Source organism: Dryobates pubescens, chromosome 6 (assembly GCF_014839835.1).
Source record: "Dryobates pubescens isolate bDryPub1 chromosome 6, bDryPub1.pri, whole genome shotgun sequence".
Classification (NCBI taxonomy): domain Eukaryota; kingdom Metazoa; phylum Chordata; class Aves; order Piciformes; family Picidae; genus Dryobates; species Dryobates pubescens.
In genome coordinates this window covers 22,460,556-22,487,457 of record NC_071617.1, presented here as the reverse complement: position 1 = coordinate 22,487,457, position 26,902 = coordinate 22,460,556, and the positions used below count along the sequence as shown (strand labels likewise).

At 35.5% G+C, this 26,902-nt stretch overlaps 1 protein-coding gene across 8 annotated transcripts in view; it reads left to right on the top strand.

The window, feature by feature from the left end:
- Positions 1–26,902, top strand: part of STXBP5 (syntaxin binding protein 5) — a 100,164-nt gene that overhangs the window by 54,912 nt on the left and 18,350 nt on the right. For 2 of the 8 annotated variants that reach the window (XM_054162735.1, XM_054162733.1), the window contains exons 10-20: positions 43–197; positions 1,141–1,213; positions 3,560–3,707; positions 4,118–4,185; positions 5,239–5,279; positions 7,284–7,504; positions 8,802–8,980; positions 11,409–11,534; positions 12,013–12,164; positions 13,276–13,359; positions 19,311–19,373. In XM_054162735.1, coding sequence (XP_054018710.1) covers positions 43–197; positions 1,141–1,213; positions 3,560–3,707; positions 4,118–4,185; positions 5,239–5,279; positions 7,284–7,504; positions 8,802–8,980; positions 11,409–11,534; positions 12,013–12,164; positions 13,276–13,359; positions 19,311–19,373 — 1,310 coding nt within the window. Of the gene's footprint in view, positions 1–42; positions 198–1,140; positions 1,214–3,559; positions 3,708–4,117; positions 4,186–5,238; positions 5,280–7,283; positions 7,505–8,801; positions 8,981–11,408; positions 11,535–12,012; positions 12,165–13,275; positions 13,360–19,307; positions 19,374–26,902 lie in introns of all 8 variants that reach the window. The other 6 variants (XM_054162734.1, XM_054162732.1, XM_054162740.1 and 3 more) reach the window with 3 other exon arrangements.

Genomic DNA, 26,902 nt, shown 5'->3' with positions numbered 1-26,902 from the left:
TATTTTGTTGGCTTGATCCTAAATACCTCTTCTTTATTCCAGAGAGCCTTTCATCATTCTCTCAGGAGGCTTGTCGTATGACACTGTAGGAAGAAGGCCGTGTTTAACAGTTATGCATGGGAAAAGTACTGCAGTGCTAGAAATGGATTATTCAATTGTTGATTTTCTAACCCTCTGTGAAACACCATATCCTAATGGTAGGCTCTCTTTCTCAGTATTTTGACCCTTTCTCTTCATCTAAGTATTCTTTGCATTGCCTTTGTTTTATCTCTGGAGATCAGGCTGCAGCATGAACATCCGTTATTCCTATTGTCTGAAGTATGTTTTACTTCCCAAAACATCATAATAGAATAGTTCATTTTAGAACCTCTTTTACTTCTAGAAGAATGCCAATTACTGGTTGCATGTTTTGTTTCTTTTTTTGTGTGTGCAGACAAAAAAGGAGCATTTCCATTTTAAGATACAGTTACTGCAGTAGAAGTGCTCAATGTTTATTTGAACACAATCAACTTCCAGTGACTTTCTTCCAGTAGCCATGTGAATTTCTTCACTAACCTGTAATCTCTACTCTGCAGAAGGGGTGTTTTTATCATAGTTGAGGAAATTGTCTTGGATTAAGACTGTTATATTGATGATGGCTCCAATGTTTTTAGCTGCCAGCTTCCATTAGAATGTATAAAATCAGAATTTGAGGTTTGCCTGAAAGAGGACAAGATAAACTCAGACACTCTTGGTTTTCTTATTTTTGTGTCCAGTCAACTGTATTTCAATGTATTTTGTAAGCGATTCGAATTTAAACTCCACCAAATATAAGGAAAAACAGTTTGGGGCTGCAAGGAAGTCATTGTTCAGTGCATACCACTTTCTCAAAGATACTGCTTCACAAGTTCTTCTGCATGATCCTTTTCATGCTATTTTAGCTATTGAAATTATTCTAGTAAATTGAGGAGTAGGGAGTACTGAATTCAAGTGACCAGGTGGTTTTTCCAAACTAGAGTTGGTGTATTCAGGGGGAGTGAGTGTGCACCTGCTCTTCAGAAACTATATTGAGTGCCTTTTCTACTCTTGACTGATCACATTCTTGAGGCTGTGCATGCAAGAACTACACATATCAATAACTAACTTCTTCCTTGTTTTCAGACTTCCAAGAACCATATGCTGTAGTTGTTCTCCTAGAAAAGGACTTAGTACTGATTGACCTTGCACAAAATGGGTAAGAATCTTGTCTATTCTTTTTAGTGGTTGGATGCAGTGTTCAGCATTTTGTGCTGTATAACTTTTTAGTACACCATAGTACCTTCCTTGTCCAGAACATTAAAAAAACTTAATATTAGAGGTAAGACTTCTTCAGCAGGACTGACAATCTTTATAGATTGTGTTCTGTCCAGTTAATATTTAATAGATTAGTAGAATATTATACAGCTTTTTCCATGCTTGGTTGACCAATGGAAGTCACTTATAGATCACTACTGCTTTTTAATTATCACAATTTATGTTGAAGTTGCTTTTTTATTGTTGTGAATGGGAAGTTTGCAATTTTGGAGAAGGGAGCAGGGGAAAACAACTGTTCAGGCAAGATAGGTAGTTTTGGCTGATGGTGAGTGTTGCTGTCATCACGTAAGAATTTGCTGATTTTCTTGCTAAGTGGATTGCTACCTATATTGTATAAAGTAACCCAATAATGTTGTAGTAAATATCATATACATAACATCTACTCCTTGGTTTACTACTGCAGTAAAACTTTGCCTAAAAGTAGTATCCATAAGTCTTTTCACTACTACCTGCCTAACACACTTTGAGTCTCTTGCTACTTTGCCCATGGGACAGTCTGTATACTATATTGGGTAACAATTTAAAAATTCTAAATCCTACAATTTTTTATCAAGGATTTTGAAATTAACAGTAACAACCATTAAGGGATTAGTAGTAGAGAACAGAATAGAATTAACCAGGTTGGAAGAGACCTTTGAGATCACGGAGTCCAACCTATCATCCAACACTATCTAATCAACTAAACCGTGGCACCAAGCACCCCATCCAGTCTCCTCCTAAACACCTCTAGTGATGGTGACCACTCCGCCATCTCCCTGGGAAGCACATTCCAATGGCCAATAACTCTTTCTATGAAGAGGAACCAGATAGTTAAGGTCTTTGTAGTATTCCATATTAGAATTCACCAATGGCAAATGAAGGCGGGGGGGAGGGAGGGATCTGTGAAAAAATGTCTTTGTAGGGCAAAATAAAAACCTGTAACTTCAAAGTCAGTGGTGATACCTTCAATAATTAAGTCTCTTGAATTTGGAAGGTCAATTTTACTCCTAATATTCTTGAAGCTACTGAGTGATTTTAATTTAGATTTTTTTTTTTTTCACCGTGTTATGTGGCCATATGCTGTATCCAAAACTTTTTTCTGGACCAATAGCAGTTGTGGGAGAAGGATCTGTATTATAACAAGCAGGGTTCACATGTTGAAAGGTTAACAAAACAAGTTTTAATAAGCTTGAAGTAAAAAGGTTTATAGAAGGTGTTTGGGTTTGTTCTTTTATTATTGTTTTTCTGGAATTAATAGGCCGAAAGTGGAAGTTAAGTATTATTTAATTATTTGTTTAAAAAGTTTTCAGCATTTTTGTGTTTTAGAAGACCTATACTCTTTGTTATGATCAACTTCAGAAGTATTAACCACTTCACACCTAAAAAACATTATTAATAGATTATGGTTTTTTTCCTACAAGAGATTTTTCTTTTGCCTTCTGTCATCACACAAGTCATATCTTACCAAAATGAAGTCTCTTTCATTCAGCTTTAGGAGATTATTTTAATGTTATAGATAGCTCTGTATGAAGTTAGTGGTATGCAGAATTTCATTAGTTGTTGCTACTTTTTCTTTTAAATGGGTTGAGAAGCTGTATCATTTTTTGCCTCTGAAAGATCTTAAACCCTGTTACTGGCTTTTTCTTTATTAAGGCTCTGTCAATGTTCTGACGGAGGTGGTGGTGGGGTATGTATATATATGTGCTTACTCCTAATTGGTGACTGAGTATTGCTATCTATAACTTTATGAGAATGAGCCTGGAGATGTAACTTGGTTATGAAAAATGTTGGACAACTTTCTGTTTAAGAACAGTGTAATAATACAAAGTTGTAGAGTCTTCATGTCTTTTTCTGTGGAAGAACAGACTGAAGTATTGGAAATAAATTCCAAACTCCAAATTACTAGTTAGGACTTGGTAACTTCCCTTTTTTTTCCTTTTTGCTCAAATCATTGAAATAGTAGGCTTTTAAAAATAGAAAACTGTAGGGAATAGCAGTGTTCTACAAATATCCTAGAAAGAGTACAAACTTCAGGTTTTGTTTGAGTACTACAGTATCTTGATAGAGTAGTGGGTAAGCAGTGAAATTGCATCACATTTGTTCCTAAACTCATTTTAAATTATTTTCCTCTATATAAGAGGCATGCAAGCTTGGGCTTGAGTGACTTTCTTGTATTCTGTACATTTAAAAAAATAAATAAATAAAATAAAATGCTTGAGTAACAGACTTCTTGTTTTATCCAATAAAGGTACCCTATATTTGAGAATCCCTATCCTTTGACTATTCATGAATCTCCAGTTACCTGTTGTGAATATTTTGCTGATTGCCCTGTGGACCTCATACCTGCACTCTATTCAGTTGGCGCTCGACAGAAACGTCAAGGTTACAGTAAGAAGGTACAACATCTAGTGCCTATATGTATGTCTGAAAATATGGAAAATCAGCAGCTCTAAAAACATGGATGGCCATAAGGAGACCAAAGCTCCATGTGACTCATCCTGCCTTTGACAATGGCCAATAGTGGATATCTGTGGAGGAGATAGCATACATCATGCCTATAGAGTTACACTTTGTCGATACATTCCCAGTAGTTGCCACACCACTGAAAGCTAAGGGACTTCTGGAGCCAGGGATTGTTGTTTGTAGTATTTGGGGGGTTTTGTTGGTTTGGATTTTTTCTCTGCAATGGATATGCTTCACTACTTTTCTTGAAGTTATATGAAGTACTGGAGTCTGCAGTACTTTCAGTGACTTAGATTTGCACCGTGTGGTATTTTGTTTCTCAGTGTCTTTGTTAACCTTCCAGGAATGGCCTATCAGTGGAGGCAACTGGGGTTTGATCACTCAGAGTTATCCAGAGATAATTATTACAGGGTAAGTGACACCATAGTGTAGTAATAACTTTTCAGCTGATTAAATAGAAGTGGGGAGGGTTTTTTTTTCTGCATACAGGCAACAATGTCACTGGAGTGGTTGAATGATTTAAGAAATTATGTTTACCAGACAAGTAATTTGCATAATCTTGAGGCATTTACATTAAAGGAAAAAGTGGAAGAAAAGGTAGGAGTGAACTCCTAGCAGGTATTTTGCAGGGATTATTATGATGTGGTTTTTGCAATTGTCTATTTGCTATCAATATATCCTGAATGAAACATCTTTTATTCTTTTAACTTTTGGAAGATAGTTGAGTAATGTTTTAAAGCATAGGAAGTCCATTAAGTAGTTACTGAGTTCAGTTTTCAAAGGGAAGCCATTTTTTTAATTTCAAAAAGGACAACCAAATACTGAAATCTGTTCATTTTGATTTCCTTTAAGATGGATCCTTCTAATACTACTCTAAGAAATGTAAGCAACATTTCATTTCTAACTGTGCAGTGCATCACTGAAACTGAGAGCACTACTACAGCTTTTTTTAGAACAGCCCATTAGTACTAATGAGAATTAATCTCAACTGTACTATACTTTATACATTGCAGAGACTGAGGCACAGTCCTGAAAAAAATCTAGTCATCTGAATCTCAATTTTGAGGACAAATAAACAAGTTAGGTGACTCATTTACAGTGAAATACAGTATATTTAGGCATCTCCTTTACACATGTCACTCCAAATAAAGAGCATCTTATAAGAAGTAACGCATGGTAAGCTCTACCAAACTGCTTATGGGTAATGGAGGTAACTGAAATCTACTTAATTAACAGTAACAGTGGAATTTTAGGGGCTTTACCTCCAAATGTCTTTTTATCCTTTCTGTCAAACGGAATTGTGGCACACTTGTAAAACACTGGCTTCAAACAAATTGTGAAAATAAGGTGTCACTAAGCATACTAATAAAAATAATGTTAGCCATATATTTTCTATTTGGTAGCAGAGTTCTAACACTCCAACTAACCATTTTACCATCTTGTTAATTGTTTAATATTTCATAGGCATGCTGATGGGTCAATCAAGTTTTGGGATGCCTCAGCAAGTAAGTGTTTTCAGTAGAGATTTTTTTTCACTGTGAAATAGGAGTTATCTAAACTTACTCACTTCTCTAATGGAATGTAATTGCAGACTAGTCGTTCTCATTATTTCCTGCCTCATGTAGAGTTAGTAACTCCATAGGAAACTTTGATTTAAAATCAAATAAAATTAATGGTACTACTTAATCACTGTTTTTGTCACCTCAGCGAAAATGCCCTGGTAATCCAAGGGGCAGCGAGACTTGAAGGTTTTTCCAAAAAACAGTTAGAACGTTTCTAAAGCACATTGAGCACAGAGATGCATAACAGGCAAATTGATTTCTTTGTAGCACAAGTTAATTTCAGTAAGTTGTTCCTGTCTTTTTAGACAGGAGAGAGGCATGTGTTTACAAGACATCAGCTCCCCATAAGTTACAGTATCTGAAAATGAGAATTGGAACCAGTAGTAGTTTGTGTTCATAGAATCTATGCATTTGTGAAGACAGACAGAAGAACATGAAGTAAAATCACGACACTTTCTGTTGATGGAACACTGAACAGGCTTGAAGAGTCTGATACTGGTTTACATTTCCTTTCAGTTAAAGGATTAGTTGCATCTGGTCTCCACAGCTAGCAGTGAGAAATGCAGTAAGAACTGATATTAGTGGCCTGCACAGCATTAGATGCTTTAATTAATCTGGTTCTGACTAGCCTTACTCCTGGTACTTAAAAGCTATCTGAAGCAATCTTTGGATCATTATCAGTTTTCTTTGAAAACTTACGGATGACTGGCAAGAGTCCAAAATGCTAAGGCATGTGTGGGTGTGGGAGGGAACAGATGTAATGTATATGTTTAAAAACTGAGAGGAGGAGTATTTGGAGTGTTAGAGATCTTTAATTTCACTTTTGGGTGGGGGTGGAATTAGGGGGTGGGGAAGACCCAGAAACCTGATTGATTGTGTGGTTTAAAAATTCTCTTCAGCACAGATCTGTCAAAAGGAGATTCTGTTAAAGATACTTAGTTTCTTTCTAAAACAGAAAAATAAACCTGTTAGGGGCAAAAACTGCAAGTATCCCGTATCTTGATTTTAAAGCTATTTAAATCTCTCTAGTAGTGCAGGTTTACTGATGAGTGAGGGAAGTGTGATTCAGGTAACAACACTGCAATATGGAAGAGGAGAAAGGATGCTGTAAATTTAATTTTCCTAATTACATTATTAGTATTTGTAACAGTGATTTGGGCCCTTGACTAGAGAATATGTCTGAGTTTTGAGAACATCAAGACAGCTGAAAGAAAATGTAAGAGAATGTGGATTACAATTGAGAATGGTATTACTAATACCTGAACAGCATCAAAGGCAATTTATTTGAATATAGGATCAATGCCTTGCACTCAGTACTTGTATTCTGGGGGGAAAAAATAAAAAAAGTATGATGGATTATCATTGGGATAAATAAGTGGGATGTCTGTAAAACCAACATTCTTTAACAGTTTTAAGCTTGGGCAAGGACTCAATAGAACAGTTGTAGGAAACACTAGGGAAAAATATGGACTGATCAGAGGGCAGCACTTCTGAATGATCAGACAAAAGAAAATAAAGCTTGGAGGAACTGGAGCTGTTAGGTCTAAGACACAGGTGAAAAACCATGGATTTGCAATACTGCAAGGAGAAAGAAAAGGAACTTTGCTATCATTGCATGGATAGGCTTAATATGTGGGTATAGCACATAAAACAACATACATGTTGTTATAAAGAGATCTTTAAGCATCAGCCTTGCAAAGCTTTGAGGTCTTACTACATGTCTGTCAGGAAAATTGAGGGTTTGAATTTTTTGAGGTTTCCTGTACAGGGCAAGTGGTGCACTACACAGGCAGAGTTAACACAGATACTAAGTGCTTCTACTCTGCTCTCTTTTGTTGCATGTAGTGGCTTTATCTGCAAAAAAAAGTTTCTAAATGAAAAAGGGTAACAAGCAAAATTATCTGTTAAGATTAAAATTAACTTTTATTTCTCTTGGTTTGTTCCTAGTAACGCTGCAAGTACTCTACAAGCTAAAAACAGCCAAAGTATTTGAAAAATCACGGAATAAAGATGACAGGCCAAACACAGATATAGTAGATGAAGATCCCTATGCTATTCAGATCATCTCATGGTGTCCAGAAAGTAGAATGCTGTGTATAGCTGGAGTTTCTGCACATGTGATTATTTACAGGTTCAGCAAACAGGAAGTGACAACCGAAGTCATTCCGGTAAATAGCATAACCATGTTTTTAGCTTTGTGGCTAAAATAAGTTTGATTTTCATTGGGTTTTGCAGCCAGTAATATTTCTTTGTTCTATCTAGTAAATAGTAAAGTAAATAGTGGATCAGAACTTAGTGTCAAAGGTAAAATGAAAATAGAAGTGAATGACGTGTTTGTCAAATCATTTAAGGAGTCCATTCCTTTTTTTCCTCTTGGTTCATAATAATTACCATCTGTCCTGTCAAAACTACTGCAATATACAGAGCTAGAAGCATGCCAGGCATGCTCAAAGGTACTTTGAGGGCATTGCCATAGCACTAGTTTATTCTGTACAAGAGTTTGAGAAGTCCCTTGTAAAATCAGGCACACATAACTTTACTGAATGTATGAGCTGAAAGCTAACTCGAAGCCATTTCATTATAAAGTGTTGTATGTTCTAGGTATAGCTTTAATCATAATGTAGTTGTTTAGGAGTTTTTCTTCAGCATGTCCTCTCAGTCTAAGTCTCAGTTTAAGGAGATGTACATAAGTAAAGAGCAGAAGAAAAAGAATGACAAGTACATTCCTTTCTGAAGGAGGATTTTTTCCTAAATTATCTTATAAATCAGTCTCTAGCAAACTATTCATTACTAGGAATGCTGTAAAATATGTAGTGTTTTATTTCAGTCCAAGAGTTAAGTTCTGCTTTGCAGGTGTCAAGATTAAAATGGTTAAAAACTGTATTTACACTGCACAACAATTAATACTAATATTATTACAGATATGGCAGAAATCTGAAATCATTATGAACTTTAGAGTTCTTCAAAATGTGTGCTCATCTTCAGTGCAATGCCAAACTTGGAAATAAATTCCATATGTACAGTATTACAATAGTATAAATCAGAGTTGTCTGATTGCCTTCAGCTCCTCTTAGTTTTGGCATTCCTGAAACACATAAGCAAGTCATCTTCATAGCTGTTAATTTATTATGTGCAGTGAATGATAATTAAATGGGTTCAGTATTTATTTCCTTTCCAATATTAAGCAGGGACCTTCTAAGTATTGGAAAACAGACTAGATCTTTGGTTTTCAGTAATTTTGAGATACTCAGTCTGCAGTACAGTAGATGGTGTGACTATTTTTGAACACTAACTGCCATGATATGTTGTGCTGGTTTTGAAACTGTTATCTTGTGAAAGACAGAAAAATCCTTGATGGCACTTTTATCACTAGTATTTTCAGCAGCACTTCACTTATTTCATGTCTAGCTTTTTGAAAGAGTTTACTGGTTTTTTTTATTTTATTTTTTTTTTTTCACTTTACAGATGCTGGAAGTACGTCTGTTATATGAAATAAATGATGTTGAATCTCCAGATGGGGAACAGGTGCCACCTTTACCAACTCCAGGGACAGGTTCCAATCCTCAGTCCATTGTTCCTCAGTCTCATCCATCTACTAGTAGCAGTTCATCTGATGGACTTCGTGATAATGTCCCATGTTTAAAGTAAGTATTTTCTGTTACACTTTAGAGAGTGAAATTTCACAAGAATATGGGGCTAGAATGCCATGTGACATAAATTTTCTTTCTTAAAGCAACATTTGCAAGTATCTGAAAGCTGAGTTTTGTTTTAAGAGATTAATATTGCAACTTTAGTTTGTTTAAGCTTCAAGAGATGATTTTTATGTATTGTTTTAAAAATCTGACATTTGGAGCTGCCTGCTTGAGAAACTTTGGCATACATATTAGCATAGTCGTAGGTACTCATGCTATAGAACAAATGTTTTCAGTAGCAAAAATATAGTTACTTTGGAATCTTATTGTCCATTGAATGAGTAAGCAAATTAATGTTAAGGATAGCCACAAAACTTTAGGCCAAGTCTGAATAGATTTCACCTGTTAGTTTTCCAGAAACCTAGGTTTTTAGGGCAAAACCAAAAGCAATGAAAATGCTTGCAAATAACTGAGAGATAACCCTCTTCAGGCTTATAAATGTAATTTTGTTTTGTACGGCTCCAATAGAACCACTTTGTATTTTGTGGACAGAGAACAGAGCTAAGTAAGCATCTCATTCTTGTGGATGTTTATTTTGGATGATGCTTCATAGTGCTCTTGGTGTAGGTCTTTTCAATGTAGGATGAATTTTCAGTTTATGGTTTGTTTTTTTTTAAACTGGGAAGTTTAAGACTCCTTTTGTGTGTAAAATTTTTACACATTCGAGAAAAGAAAACTAAATGATTACAGTCTTCTACAAGACTGCTTTATGAGGCCTCTGGACCATCACATGTTCCTTATAGAGAAATACACTTTGAACTTAATTTTCAGATCTACCATTAAGATATGTATGTACTCTGTGTTCTGAAGTTTAAGATCCCAGCTTAGAATTTAATTCTCTTTCTGCATGCATCCAGAGTATACTAATTCTGATGGGGTTGTTATCTTTGGGTTTGGAGTTTTCAAATCTCATTGGTTTTACTGAGTTGCAGAAGTGTCTGGGGCGCCAATTGTTCTGTGTAATGTGGTAGTTTGGCCCACTAGTGTTAACAAAAACTCAGCTCACTCAGTTGGGGAAAGCAAATGGAAGCTATATTTACAAGCAAAACTACACTCTACAATGGAATGCAATGAATATGTACAATATACAGTATTTACAATATTATACAGGTATTTACAATCAGAAAAGAGCAAGGAAACCCCCCTGAACCCCTATTGGGATCATCAAAAGGAGCGGAGGGCAACTGCTCTGCTTCCCCTCCCTAACCTCCCCCTCTTTTCTCTGTTTAATTAGAAAAGAGATGTTAGAGAGTTCTCAGTCTTATCTGCAAGGTCAGCTAGTAGCGATAAAATCCTCCCAGCAGTGCAGACAGCAGCCTCAACAGCCAGAAGAGAGAGAAAGGAATGAAGAGGAATGTGAGATTGTTAGCATACATCCCACACATCTGACCAATGAAATTAGTTTAGAACAATCTCTTGTTTTCCTTTTTACACCCAACTCTAGATTTGTTTATATTTCTCCACTCTCCTGCTCAAAACCCTGCAGCTAACTTTTAAAGGCATAGCCTAAAACTGTCACACTGACATTTTAATTTCCTTTTTTTTTTTCCTATCAAATTATCAGGTCTTTGGTTTTGTCTCTATAGATGATGCTTCCATTTCTCTTTACAGTACCTTTCTTCCACATGAAACCTTCCCCCCCTTCCATGCTCTATATTGGATTTCTTTGGAGAATCACAGAATGTTAGGGTTTGAAGGGGACCTCGAAAGATCATCTAGTCCAACCCCACTGCCAGATCAGGATCCCCTAGAGTAGGTCACACAGGAACATGTCCAGGTGGGTTTTGAATATCTCCACAGAAAGACACTCCACAGGCTGCTCTGGGCAGGCTGCTCTGGCCTGTTCCAGTGTTCTGCCATCCTCACAGTGAAAAAGGTTTTCCCTATGTTTAAGCAAAACCTCCTATGCTCCAACTTGCACCCATTGTCCCTTGAACAGGTAGCAATTTTCTTTTAGCACTTGAAGATCTTCCTTCACCTATTAAAGTCAGTACTTCAAGGTAATGCTGTTATGCCTTGCTCTGAAGAGGGGAGAACTGAAGTATGTGTGATCATTACTCAATTTCAGTGCCCTCATGAATCAAAAAGGGCCTTGAAGTAAATGACCATTTTTCTGTTTTGTTGGTTTGGGTTTGTTTTTTTCATTTTGTGATTCCTTTGATATTTTTGTTGGGGGTGTTTGGGCTTTTTGGAGGGGAGTTTGGGGGTTTTGTGTTTCCTTTTTTTTTTTTTTTCTTTCTGTTTGTGTTGGATTTTTTTTTGTCTGTTTACCAACATTAAGGCTGACATGTTGTAGGAATTAATGAATTCTAAGCCCAGAAGGAGAAAATGAAGACTGTGAAGAGTCATAAAAGCATACTATGTTTTGTTTGCTTTGCAGAGTTAAAAATTCTCCTCTCAAGCAGTCTCCAGGATACCAAATTGAGCTAGTTATCCAGCTAGTGTGGGTGAGTGGAGAGCCACCTCAGCAGATAACTAGCTTGGCAGTCAACTCAGCATACGGCCTGTGAGTATATTGTGCACAATTTTTTCATTATTCTGTTCAAAAGATTTAAAATTGATTATTAAAAAGTTAATGCTCTGTGTTTGCATGAACTGCACAGCAACATGAGAGCCAGTCAGATTTCTGTGCTTTAAATACGATTCATTTTGGGTCATGGTAGATTCTGATAATACTAACATCAGAAACAAAGCAACATCAGTCTTCCTCACTTGGCACTATATAGCTAAGAGTGTCATAAGGCTCTGTCAGATAGGTTGGCAGGTAAAATGATGGTGATATATTCTACTCAGTGTACTGTTATTTTACAAGAGAACAATTAAACAATGCTGCATTCCAAAATAGTAATTTCTAAGTATGCACAATTTAGGGTAATTCATGAACATTACCTTAAGGTTTAAAATACTGAACAGCAACAAACAGCAATGTAAAACTTTACCAACATTTGATTAGTACTATCCTTTCTTCCACTACTTTTTTCCAGAGTAGTTTTTGGAAACTGCAATGGTATTGCCATGGTTGATTACCTCCAGAAGACAGTGCTCTTGAATCTAGGCACTATTGAACTGTATGGCTCCAATGACCCTTATCGCAGGGAGCCACGATCTCCCCGAAAATCTCGACAACCGTCTGGAGGTGAGTAACCAACTGTGGCTTTGTTCTGAGGTTCTCTGGGCTATTAGTGTATATTCTTTAAATACAAGTGTACTTTTTCTCCATACTTTCTTCTTGAGATGTTCCTACTTTAACTAGTGCAGGTTTGTTTCTTCATGTTTCATTCAAGACTGGTGCTTAATGGGTTCTGCTGATGCTCAATATCATTATGTATTCATCAATGTAATTTATGTTTTAAGACAAAGCAGATGGAACATTTTCTATGTGAATAAACATAAGTATAAATGTACAGTGGATTTATGCAGTTTGAGACTTAAGAGACCAACATCAAGTGCAAGTGTCTGGGTACTGCAGATAAACCTAGTACTCATACCACATGCTTGTAAAAACCCATCAGTGTTTGCAGATAGCCAGTGTATCTGCTGGTATCTTTTGGCTTCCTGTTTTAAACTTTGACTAGAAATGATGAGTTTTGAATGCTATGTTGTGTAAGCCATTATATTGTGCTTGAGAGGAAGCCTTTGATTTAAATGAGATTGGTAGTAAAGTCCAGGTAAGTTTTGTAAGTTAATACTTTATTGAAGTTGAAGTGGATGCTCAGAGATCGGTTTTATGAAATCATTGGTTTGGAAAAGATTTAGCTAATACCAGTCAGCTTATTTCAACTGAGGAAACTGGTCTGAAAACCAGTAGAGAAGAACATGCAAAATTGGTGTTCTGTCAGATGAAATACTTGGAATTTTCTTAAAGTTTTTATTTATTACTTCTTATTCTGTTAAGAAGTAATCTTTGCTGGCTGACTGTTGATTCTTGGGAGCAAAGGGCTTAACTTCTGCATTTAGATTATACACTGCCTTTTGTAGTGTTAAATATTACTTGGTTTGTTTTCTTCACTTTTAATGTATTGGATCTGCATAACTGAGTTACAACTGTGTCCAAGATGTTCATGAATGAAGTCTTTTTTCCTCATGAATGTCACATGAAAATTTTTTTCCCCCATCATTTTAATACTAATGGTCTGCATGACAAGCATTTTATGAACCTGGTTATATGTGTTATTCTGCTGGCGCTTTTTGTCTCAAATGCACTGTTAGTGTCTCCGTGTCTTTCCTTTTCTCATTGCTTCATGAAGGTATGCTGACTGTGGCTTCTTGCATGTGCAGCCTTTCTATCTTATATTCAGAGTCTATGAGAAAGCTTCGCACCTCTTACATAAGTAAGTCATCATCTCATGGCAATAAGATTTTTTTTTTTTAACATATGGATTTGATTTTTGACTTATTCACTCACCATAAATATTTTGGTCATCCATTATAACTGTTTTACTTCTAGAAACTGCTTTTAATCCATCATGCGTCTGTTGTGTATTTTGCTCATGTCATCTTTAAAAAAACCTAAAGGGAAAACCGACTCAAATAGTCTCTGTATTTTGCTGTTTAAAATAAATACTAAAAGCAAAAGGAGATCCTGTCTCAGCTGTTACTGGTCTCTGCAGACGCAAGATCTTACTTGCCAAATTTAATACTGAGGCATGAGGGTAGAATTTTTCCCTTTCTTCATCCCCTTTCTGGCAGAAAAAAAAAATATTGTAAGTCCAGTTAGTTATTAATATTTAACATTGAAAAAAAAAAAAAAAAGAAAAATGGTTTGTCTATTACAAATGAAAATTTACTGCTACATGATACTGTTCGTAGGGTTTAACATTGGAGGTGTCTTTGTTGCACAGCCCTGTGGGATATCCAAGCAGTTTTGAAGTTCAGGTGCCTTATGTGAGGGAGGTGTCCCATCAGAATCATGCTTTACCCATTTCTATCGTTCACAGCATCCAAGAATTTGAAGCTTAAAAATAAAGCTTACTCTTACTCATTTCCTTAGTATGCCAGTTTCCCCAGCCCTGGGGCAGAGGTAGGTAATCTCTGCCCCATTTTTCACTGGAGGGTAGAATAAAACTAAGAATGACCTGGAGGTCAAAAAAAGTGCCTCTGCTACCAAGGGAGGAAGGGAACTAGGCATAAAAGAAATGCTTCCATCTTAAGATGATACAAAGCTGAAAACAAGGATTTGCTACTAATTTGTTACTGTTAAGGGAAGCAAAAGTTAAGCAGAAGCCTCCAAAGTGGTTTCTGAAGGCAATTAGCTGAATTTACCCAGGCTATTTAATTTAGGAATAGATTGAAACAGGTTTTGGACAAAAGAGTTAATTTCTTAACCATGTAGCTCATTCTTTCCCTCTGGCATCCTGACAATATCTTGGTTAGCTGGAGCTGCAGTTTATGTAATTTCTCTGGAGTTACTTAGTTTTATTTTTTTCTGTTGCTCTTTCAGTGTAAATAAAACAGACTTCAGTAACTTAAATAGTAAAACTTCATTGCTGTATAATTTTCCATAACTAATAAGTCCTACATTGAAGAAACTATCCTTTACTCTATTTGTAAGATCAGAACACTTCTGGATTTTGTTCTCCCTTTTGCAGACATTATCTGCATTTATTGTGTTCAAAAATGCAAGGAACTTGTGCTTCCTTGGTTTTGTTTTGAAAGATATGCCCACTTTCAATTCTTTAAAACATATATATGGTAATGTTTCTGAATTTATTTCTGTAAATACAGAGAGGAGTAAGAAAACATCATTCTCCGTTGCTTAACCACTTCCCTGGGTTTTGCCCAAAAAAATTTTTAAAAGGCAGCGAGAATCGAACCTTCTTCATTAAGAACCTTTTTATTTTGTATGTTCCAGCATCACATACCTACTTAATCAAATCAAAATACCCACTTAATAGAGCATCGTTATCTGCTTACGTATATAAAACCTACTAAATGGCATGTCCCGAGTCCACCAGCTGAAAATCTTAAGACTTTTAAAAAGTTCAAGTGTGAAGAGTTGTGTACCTTCCAAAATATGAATGAAAATGCAAGATTTTCCCTTCGCTTGTGTTGCAAGAATATGATGTATGTTTCTGTCATCTTATTTATGTTTTTTTACTCAGAAAAGAAATTCAGATTCCTGTCTTAAAGCAGCAGCTATTTAGAGGCAAGGCTCTCTACACTAGCTAGACTGTATACTACCATTTCAGGCTAGCTCACCAGATACAAGCTCCCAGTTGGGACCATGTTTTGGAATTTATCAATGATTCGTACCAGGTATATTACTCACATGTTTTGGTGGCAATTTGTAGTTGTGAAGCTTGCAGTATGTGTTTTGTGAAGGCCTGCTAGACAGTATCACCAGTGCTTGTCAAGGACAGCCTTCCGCCTTTAGAGTTTTATAGTGGGTGGGGAAAAACAACTTTGGCCATCTGCCAAAAGACGGAAAATGTGTTAGTAGATGCTTTATAGTGTGATGAAAGCTATAGACAGTTGAGGCTAACGGTTTGAGACTTTACTTGATACTCTGTTGGCTAATATGACAGGAGCCATTAAGAGCAATATTGGTATCTAATCATCCAAAAAATTAGAGGTTTATGACTGAACACGAAAACTTAGGATGCACAGCTGTTTTTTTTCCTTGCCTATTTAAATAAGTTCACATAGGATGTCAGTTTACGCTCTTGCAACTTACTTTTGGTGGGACTTGCAAGATTTTGTGACTTTTTTTTAAGGTAGCATTTGAGTTCTACCCAAGGAAGTTTAGGATTCTGACAATGTAGAAGCAGTTCTTGTATGCATGTGACTTATTATAATGTGTCAGACACAAAAAGATTAATGTAATTTGCAACTATTGTAGAACTGTACTTAAGTCAAAATGGGGGGAAATATATGCATGAAATTCTTCAGGGATTGCTTGTTGTAGTTTTCACTATCCCACTTCTTGAACTGGACATGGGCATGAACTATTCGTACATCTAACTTAAAATATTGACTAAATCAGGCCAACATCAGCTGTGGCTATGCCAAGTGTAGAACTGAATCAGAAAGTTTGATAGTTGGGTTTGGAGATTCTTTGACTCCCATTTTTCAGGTCAGTTGCTTTCAATTTTAACTTTTACAGCTTCATGTCAAGGTAGTTGTGATTTTTAATTAGGGTGGTTTCCACTCAAATTGTAGTTTATTCAGAGATCTGCCAAAAACTTGCGTGAAAAACTATGAATTGTCTCATGAGACTTACTTTGTCAGTTAATTTCAGCTGTAGTTCTAAGGAGTTTTTAAGGCAGCATGGTAATTTTGGGGTTGTTTTTTCTATTCCTTTTGGGGATTTTCAAATTTATTTCTACCAGAACTCAGTGAGATAAGCTAAAAGCTTGTTGGAAGGTCACTTTTCATAGATTTGTGTTCTAGCAGGTTGTCATCATTGCAATTCTGAAATGGAAACTCTTGGATCAATTTGCTTTTATCAAAAAATCTATAGGAAATTGACTGTGAGCCTGAAACCAGAAAAACTTTCCTGAGAGAGCTGGCTTACTGGTTTACCCTTTCAGAGTACCTGGCATTTTAAGATGAACAGCAATAGTGATTGTTACACTAGTTTGTTCTCACTGGTCAAGGACAGACCTTGTTAAGCTCACGGACTTGAACCATTCATGTTGTTCTCTGCTTAGTTTAATTACTAATACAGTGTCGTGCGTTGAAATTATGCCCCCCTCCCCCCCAGAATAAAATTGACAGACTGGCTCAGTTGAAATCAAGTGAAGCTGTGTTTACAAGCACACTACAATCTAGAAATATGAAATGCAACTAATATGTACAAAATATACAATATTTACATATATTTACAATTTACAAACAACACAAGAACCCCCCTGGACAAAACCAGGGAGTTACCAGCAGCTTCCCCTTCACTATGCCAAGGAAAAGAGAAAGAGAAGAAAAGCAAAGTGTTGCTTGTTAGTACTTAGAACTTACTTAGTACTTACAAAGAAACACAGCCAAGCAAAAGCCATCTAGTATCTGCTAGAGCAAGGAAACCAAAAAGGAGAGAATTATTTTAGACAACTAACTTCATGTTAGCTATTAGACCAATGCAATTATTTAGACCTTATCATTATTTTCCCTTTTGCATCCAATGGTAATTTGTTTACATTCTGTCACTTTCACTCAAGCTGTGCCTAGGAAAATCTTCCACATACAGCCATAGCTAAGATTACTTTTTATCTATTTCCATCTCCTGTTCTATCTTACATAATAGCAGTGATGGCTACATTTAGATTTTCAAAGTTTAGGTGCCATAGTGTGATTGTCATAATATATGCTTTAATTTTTAGTGAGATAATTCCTACCTAATACCTGAAGTTAGTTCACTGGTTTAAGAGAGAATGTTTTTGTATTGGTCAGCTGATCCCAATTAGTCATTAAGATATATAGTAATCAAATCCTAGCCTCAGGATTTCTTAAAAGGAAATCAGGGATTGATTGTGACTTGGCTAAAGACTATTCCTGTCAATGCCAGGAATTCCCTTAGGTAAACTAGTGTGAAAAGTTAAACTCTTCTATGAATATACTTCGAATGTTTATGTGAGAGAGGAACCTGAGTTCCTGAACTGCATGTGTGGATCTGTTCAGTTTGACTCCTGAAGGAGCATGATTTTAAAACAGCTATTGCTATAAGCACAGCACAGGTTTCTCCTGTCAGCACTGTTACTAATCTAAAATTTGTACCACTTGTTGGGAGAGAAGCACATGGATTTTTTTTGGGGGGGGGGGGGGGGAAATACACAACACTACATTCCACAAAACAGACTTTCAGAGGTGAAGTCATACTTTGTTAAAGAATATGTACAAAATTATCCCATAGTGCTCATTGATACATTGATTGTTCAATCAATTTTTTTTTTTAAATTTATTATTCTTTCTCCTGTGTAGTGGACAGGAATGGTTTCCACCTGGGATTTCACCATACATTTTAGAGCTTAAACTGTTTTCTAGACAAGCTTAAGGAAGCCTCACTTAAACAGTTCCACATCAATCCTATTAGCTCTGCTGTTCAAGCTGTACATAGCAATCCTAAAAAAAGGCTGTGAGAAGGCAACGTACTTTCAGTGTGTTCCACATTGATACGCTATTTCAGGAGAACTTTTCTCCTTCATGTGATTAACTTCTGGTTTAGTATTTGGAAATTATAAAGCTTTCATAGTAAAGTATTGTTCTTCCCATTTTTGTTGCAGTCCTCTGTTAACAGATCCGTACAGATACACTAGAGAATGTGTAGTGTACAGCTCTGTAGACAGGATTTCCGTGTGCAAGCCCTTGTTGCCTTACTATTAACCACTACACCTGTCAAGCTTTTTGACTACTCAAAATATTTGTGTGCATACAAAAACCTTTCATTTTAACTATTACTGTTAAGCATTAAGTGCTTGTTTGCATGAGTGTCATGTTAAAAAAAATTCTTAACTGTTATGCAAAGCTAGAGATGCATTCCTAGCCTTAAGTATCCATAAAATTCGCCTTTCTTAGTCATGGACAGTGTCAACAGCAATGTGTTATCAAAAAATATACTTCTAGCTAGTTCTTTGGTATAATATACAAGATTGTAACAAGGCTTTCAATCTTTACTATCTTATTGTGGGCTCCTGCTTTATTTCTCTCAGTGGAATGGAAGGAATGAATCAGCTTTTAGGTATTAATAGTGCAATTACTCAAATGATAAGATCCGATGATACGAGAACTTAGTGAAATTCCTCCATACAAGGAAGAATACTTTTGTAAACACCCCAGAACATAAATTCTGTAAGTGACATCAATAAGGAGTTGGAAAATGATCAAGTGCAGCAGCAAATACAGAGCAATGGGAAAATAATTTGGAAAAAAAACCCTGTAATTTCAGGCACTATAATGCACATGTGGTTATAATCTTCAAGCTCCCCTTTCCCATGACTTCCTTTTGCAATTACATTTTTGCTATAACACAATTTTTCAAAACAGAAATTGTATTTGTACTTAATAGGTATGTATAGTGTGTAATAATTGTTTGGATAAGTCTTTGTTGATGAAAACATGGTGATTCTCTAATGAGGAAGTGTATTTTGTGTAGAAAATTTTAGTAGGAAGAAGTTACCCTTGCAGTCACTGTGGGTAATGTCCAAATTAGGATAGAAAAAAGAAAAGTAATATGCTGCAGAAATTCTATCACAACTGGCAGGTTTCTATCTAAGAAATGAAGTTCCTAACTGCAGTAAAAGAAAAAGTAAAACTGCAGCTCTATTAAGTAGACATTGTTTTTGTGTTCCAGCAGGTCTTTGTGATATTAATGAAGGTACAGTGGTGCCAGAAGACCGCTGCAAATCGCCTACTTCAGGTAATCATAACTTTCTCTGATCTTCAGCTTACTTGCCCAGGAGATTGCATGCTTTGAGTCACCATTTACTGGTTAAAAAATATTATAAAACCTGTAGTGTTCTGACAAACTGGTTTAGCAGTCATAAATTCTGTGGTGTCACACAACTTAAGTTTTTAAAACAAGGCTGATTTAAGAGATGTAGTAGGAATATATAGTAAAGATGCATGAAGAGAGATACAATCTGAACTATTAATGCTTTAGAGAATATGGTTCAGGTGACTGGTTCAGAGTTCTTGAAAATGGTAAAGATTACTTCTGTAAAAATAACTGCTTTATTTCTGCATCCTCATCAGTGGTAAATTAATATTTTTCTTTGGAATTAGAAGTCTGCAGAAACTGGCACTCTTGTACTTAACACTCGCTCCAGCTTTTGTTTTGTTTTGCTTTAGTTGCTGCTGCTGTACATGAATATTTTAAATTAAAGCTTTCACAGTATGTAATTTTGTTTAATATTGGCTGGTTGAGGCTATAGCCATTTTAATACTTAACAGTGCACATCAACATATAGTGTTCAATATTAATATTTCATGCTGTAGCTAATAATTTGTCACTTGGCCTCATGATTACTCTTGATAAAACTTTTAAAGTATTAAGTCAGTGCTTCATTCAAAGCTGTAGTCAGAGGATAACATTGCAGGTTTACACAAGTACCTAAAGTAGTATGTGCACTCTTGGCAGTGTAGTAGCAAATAGTAATCAATACAGGAAATTAAAGATAGACTCCTCTTCTTTTTTGTAACCTGTGCTTTTGAAAGCCAAATTGAAAACATAACAAAACCAAAATACCCTGTTTGTAGCTCTAGTAGAAATTTTAACAGAAATTTTAATTTCTGATATGTCAACTGCTGTCTTTTGATGCTAATTTTTAAATTCTGCAAAACTAATCTATATCTGTCAATATAATTTTTTTGCTAGCCTTTTATTAGAATAAATTAGTTTGACTTATAATTAAAATGTGGCTGGAAATTTTAAAGTCTTAACAGAAGATACAACTTCATGACAACCTGTGTAATGCGAAGTACTGGCATGCTGAAATTGACAACTTGATTTTAATGCAGGTATTTTTTGTGGTGTTTAGAATTAAGTGTATCTTTCATATTTAATTTTAAAATATCAACACCAATATCTATAAACAACTTGCTATGCAGTGCTGCAGTTGCAGTAAATCACTTTCTCTGTCAAGTGAGAATTATATTTCTAAGGTAGTTGAATTTGATTCAAAGTCCAGGCTACTTCTAGTTTCTGATAGACTGCTGTAAACTATATACAACAAACAGCTAATGAGCTGTAACCCATAATCTATACTTTGTTTCCCCTTGCTCCAGCATCACTCAAATGTCAACCAAAACCCAGTTACGTTACCATTAAACCTAAAAAAGTTACTGAATTTGAATTAAAGGATTTCTTTCATAATTTGGAGTTGGAGCAAAACCCCATTTACCTTTTCTAGTTACAGTGCAAGGAAAGCAAACCCAAAAGTGAAAATCAAATTTTATATGGAAAAATCCTAAATTTAACAATTTGCCTCCCCTCCCTTTAAGATGATCAGGAAAAGAAGGCAACTTAGAATAGATGGATTCAAATGTCCTGAAGGGAAACCAAACTAGGATGAGGGTCCTAACTCTACAGAAGTAGAAGTCAGTCTCTAATTTGTGAGTTGACTGTTAAGTTGATAGACTGTTCTGAAGTTAGTTCTTATTAGAATGAAATTTACAAATTGGAGAACGGAGTATTCTGTGGAAAAAGCATATAATATCTTTAGGTACACACACAGTACTAAAGAGAAGTAAGTCTAAAGTACCTGAAGTAGTGAATGGACAGAAGGTACTGAAGAAAGCCACTGTTGTGTTCCATTGTAAAACAGTCTTGAAGCAGCAAGGTTGGGCTGGCCTTGTTTCCCTCAGTTGTCCTCTCAGCTTCTCCAGTTCTCCTTTGAGAAAGGTACTTGGAAGGAAGCACCTCCTTGATAGGGAAATCATTTGGTCATGTTTGTGAAGAGAGAAGAGTTGCAGTTCCGTAGGTTTGGGTTAAATTTCTTGTCGTTCCTGGGCAAGAGCACAAGACTGGAAAGAAGCTGGAAATGGCATTCAGTTTTCAGAGAAGAGAGATTATTTTAGAGAAATCAGCTGCACAGTATTCATGAGCTTGAGATGCAGATAGAAATGTTTTGGGTTGGGTTTTTTTCTAGTTAAGAGGAAAATAGCCTAGTATGAAAAGTGTTACTGGCTTTGAAGGTTACAGTACAATCTGTAAAACAGACCAGCCTGACTGTTTGGAGTCAAGTCTGCATTTGCTGAAGTGATTAAATCTTCAACTTCTTCCACTTTTCAGTGTCTGGGTGAAGAGAAGTGTAAGATACTTCCATTAGACTTCCTTAGTGGGCAGTTACACAGTTGAGAGGACTGAGAAAGGAACTACCTGCTGAATGCAGGTTAGGAGAGGATCCTACAGTTTTAATAATGCTGTTTGTTATAGTAATGTTCTGTGAATCATAATTTAGGTTAATGTTTGTGTCTGTAACTAGCAGTATAATTATTCAGTGTAAATGCTTTTTTTCAATGAGGGAAATATTTATAGCAATAAACTTACTGCATTGTGCAACAATACATACAGTATAATTTTTGTGACTAATCTCAATGTGTTAGAATTCTTGTCATGCCCAAATAATTTGGATTTTATCTGGTACAGCTACAGGGAATAAGAGTAACAGTATTTGGTATTTTAATACATCATTGTATCTTCCTTGAACTCAAAGTTTATGCTAATACGTTGGATTTGTCCAAAATACTGTTTGTATATCCATTTCATTCTGTCTTCACTCGTAGGTTGTGGTTCACCAAACAATTCTGATGATGATCAAAAATTGAATAATTTTATAGAAAAGGGTACAGTATTTTTTTTATAGTATTTTTTCTTCAGTTCATTTTTTGATGCTCTTAGACTGATCGTTTATATTAAAATATTATTTACAGTGAAGACCACAAGCAGAAAATTTTCCAAGATGGTAGCCAATGACCTAGGTAGGAACTAGAAAATTTCTGCTTTGTTCTTAATCCAGTCCCTTACTCTATGCAGCACTAACACAGCAGAAAATTAATAAAATAAAAATCTATTTTCAATGCATTAAGTTATTAATTTTTCATTCTTTCATGCTAATTGGCCATTCTATGGGCTGCTTCTGTACTAAATGCATTGGGCATAATTTTTAATCAAAAATACTGGTGTTTTAAATTCTCTGATTTTACAGTTGCACTCCTTTTCTGGTTGGGTGAAATTCTAATTTGTACTAGGAGTTCAGTCTATGCAAGTCACAACATTATTCCACTACTTTTGCAAAAGTACACTTTCTTTGAGAACATGTGGCTGATTCAACTTCTTCTGTCTAGCCATATGGTCAAGATAGGGGAAGTATCGTTTTTGAAATTGAATCATCTGGAAGAGGACTTGGTCATTCATATATATGTGTGTGTGTATATACATGTGTATATGTATACATATATATGTATATATGTGTGTGTGTATATACATACACACCTCTAGATGCATATACACATATACTATGGATACCACATTACCATTAAAGAACTGCATTTACTTTTCTGTGTCCAATAGTGACACAATACCTTGCAAGCTTGGCTTGTCTTAACAGTTTGGCCTTGGAATATGTTGTATGCAGGCAGATTGAACCCTTTATGATTGTAATGGAAATCAACTCTACTTCTGACAGCTGGGTCATTCAATAAAGGAAGGTGAAAGGCCATATGATTTAATTTTGGGGAAGGGACTCTTCCTTAACTGGGATGTGGTTATTCTCAGAATCATTGTGTTAATGATTAATTTTGTTTCCACTTAGTACACTAGTATATCATTGCAGAAGGATTTAATGTTATCTCTCCTGTCATACCAAAAGGTTGAAAATCTATTTTCTGTAGTAAAAGTGCTTGCTTGGTGTGGAACAATTGATTAAGATTTTTGGAAGGAGATGGCTTTTACTGCAGTATCTCTTTGATTTGCTGTTTCACAATTTATCTTTTTCCTAAACTGTTAATCCCTTTCATTGAAATTCAGTAACTGAGAACACAGATCATTCAGAGTTCAGTGAGATAAATGAGTATAATGAAGTTGTCTTTGGAGTCTGAGGTACATAATGGGGAAGAGCAGGAGTCCACCCTTTGCTCAGTAGTATGATGAGCCCTCCTTTCAGTGCTAATGTTAGTGAAATGAGTTTGGAGACAGTGGCTGTCAATAATATATTATGTCATTTCACCTGTAGTTTAAAAAAGTATAATTTCCATGTGTATTGATTCATGTGTTTTCATAAAGGAAATTCAGACTAACTAGAAACTTACGCTCGGCGCTTCTAAAGGGAAAAACAGCACTTAATCTTGTGCATGTTATGTCAGTGCCTGTTGGTAAGGAACATTTCCCTTTTATGCCAAAGCAGTTTCTTCTGAACTTAAGACAGGCTGTCTTGTGTAAAGAAACATAGTAGGTTGAGTGTAACTTTTTTTCAAAGGGTAATGTTGTAGTTTTAAACAAACATGCTAATGATAGTTCTGAAAAACTAATGCCATTTGTTTCAGCATTAAGCCTTTCAACTGAATGTATTTTAAATGTTTTTACCTAGCTGGAATGGCAAAACAGTTATTTACAAGTAATGTATTCTTCATGGTGTAAGTTAAACACAGATTTAATTGAGACAATAATGCATTTGATGTGTAATTTGTGTCTCCCAGCCCATACAGTGATTTGTGAAACTTGCAGTTTATTGGGAGCTTAAAAGCGTATTTTATCTGCATTCTGTTAGTTTTGAGTGGTCCAACTGAATGTTTTTGTTTTGGTGGGGTGTTTGTGTTTTGGTTTTTGTTTTTTTTTTCTCTGCCACATTTGCTCTGAATGACTCTCTCTCAATTTAGATTCTACGCTTTTCCACATAAGTAAAGCATCTCTTCTTCAGTGTTAAGAGTTGCATGATTTTTACATATCATTGTTTTAAACTGAATTGCCAACTAAATGTGAGTGGACAATGAATTTTGTAAAATATGTCACTGTCATTAACTTCTGAATGGAACTTAATTCCATTCTTCGTCAATGTGTGAAATACGACCTGTCAAAGGGATTGTGAAACAGAAAAAGAATTACTTACATTGATAATTTCAGTTGCTATTAATATCACTCCTGTGTTTTTTGTCATGTGGGAACAGTAAGCAAGGGAATACTGCTTGCAAAATGAGAAGTGGCTTCATTTCTGTGCTAGGCCTATAAGGTAGTAAAGTAATACATATGCATTTGGAAATGTGAAGACTTCTTTAATCACTTTATTGAAACTTGCATACACACATCTTCATTTCTACAGATCTTTCATTTGTGTTAGTGTCAGACAAAGATTCTGGCTTTGTTAAAGGATCAAAAGTCATCTAAGACTGCAACAGCAGCATGAATAAAATGAAATGTAAATGCTTCATATACTAAAACTTCAGCTTTGCCATGTACACTGTTAAGATCAGTTGGTCTTCTGTCTTTTTTGTTTTGGGGTTGTTTTTTTTTGTTTCCCTCTAAATGAGTTTTGAATGTGCCTTGCTATTTGAATGGGTAATAACTCAAGCTGAAGATCTACCATAAATATGTTGCTTTGGGGTCACATTTTTCTTTCATTTGCATCAGAGGTGAATGTTGAAAAGTTTAGTTACCTTGGATATGTAGAGCTACTTCTAATTAGTTCTAGAAATTATCAAAATTACTGTGGCCATTATTAAAAGAGCCATTTCTTTTAGGAATGGCAAATACTAAATAATGTGCTGTGAATTAGTAGATGAACTTACAGGGAGAGTTGGTAGGATTTCTTTTAATGCTGCAACAAACACCACCAAGAGATAGTGAACTCTGGTATGACAATCCTACTTCAGGTCAATCACATCCAGCAAGACCACTCAACATCAACTTTCCTCTGTTGTACAACTGGAGTGAAAAGCCTGGTATTCATCACTCTCTCTGTAGATTTCCGTCTTATTTAATTTCTTTGATTTAAATCTTGTGTCTTGTAGAAGTTGTCTAGCGTGTCGCTGGCATTCATCTGAAGGACAGCAGAACAATTTTCCAAAACTATTCTAAACCATTAACCAGAATACAAGCAAATAGTCCAGGTGGGGGAGGGAGTGTTTGTTTGGTGTGTGTTTGCTTGTTTTGTTGGGGCTTTTTAAGTAATGTTAATTAAAAATTACTTAGCTGATGAAATCCTCCTATTTTCTTATTGCATCTCTCAGCACTTTTTTCTTCAAACACAAGATGGCGCTACTGCATTTAAATATGTTCTTGTTTACTATTTACATTTGTATGGAGGATTTGGGTGGTCTGTAATGTTATTTTGTTTTGGCATAGTACATTCACAATTTCTAGCAATTACATCCTTTTTAGCCATTCATGTATCACTTTGTCCCATTACTGAGGCATAGATCAGTGCTTACAGGAAATACTATCCAACAAATTTGGCTTACCTTATCAACCTAGTTCACACAGCTGGCCTTACTCTAAGGACTTAAACTGTGGATTGATGCTTAGACCCCAACTCACTTGTCTGTAATTGTTATTACCTGTTAACTAGTATCTTTTTTGGTCATTATTCTTCAATTTGTTAAAACTGTGTGTTAAAAATGTCTATTTGAAAAACTAAAAATGACCACTGTCATCTGTCTTCAAACCAAGTTAATCATTGCTTATATTCACACAGGGTAAAAATCAAAAATACCTAGAATTATTTTCTGTGTGTATACTTGAGCTTTTGTTTAGTATCCTCACTCTTATGATTTACATGTCTAAGAAAAGTCTTGTAAATCGCAATTACTGATAAGGTTTCATGCTGGTTTTTTGAGATGATGTAAATTCAAGATTGCAGTAAAAAGGCTCCTAGAGATGTTTTGTACCATGGTTTTCTGCTTGTATAGATGAGCTCTTATCTAAAACAGGAGTTGGTCTTGTTGAAAACTTTGCGGAAACTTAGTTTAGATGAGCTTTGGCCTCACCATTAAGCCAAGCAGATACTAGTGTCAATGGAAGGATGAAGGTAGAAAATATGTAGTTGGCCTAGCCTTCTCAGTTTCATCCAGCATGAATATAAGTTCAAGTTCAGTCTTGGAGAATGTAATTTCTATTTTAATTGAACAGGACATACTTTCTAACATTGACTCATGAAGGAAATTAGAAGATTATTTCTGGAGTCCTATTCTCAATTTTTTATCATGTATGATGGGAATAAAACTGTTCAACTATTCAGATAACTAGCATTTGCAATATTGATGAGCATAATAGATGATGCAATGAAGTATTTTAGTGTTTGAAGGAGTGGAAGTAACTTTAAATCAAAAGCAGTTCTTCAGAATACATAGAAAATTGAATTATTTCTGTTAAAATTAGAATACATTTAGCTGAGAATCAGCAAGATTCAGGTTGCTTTATGAATGGTATACCTTACAAGTTACTTCTAGAATTAT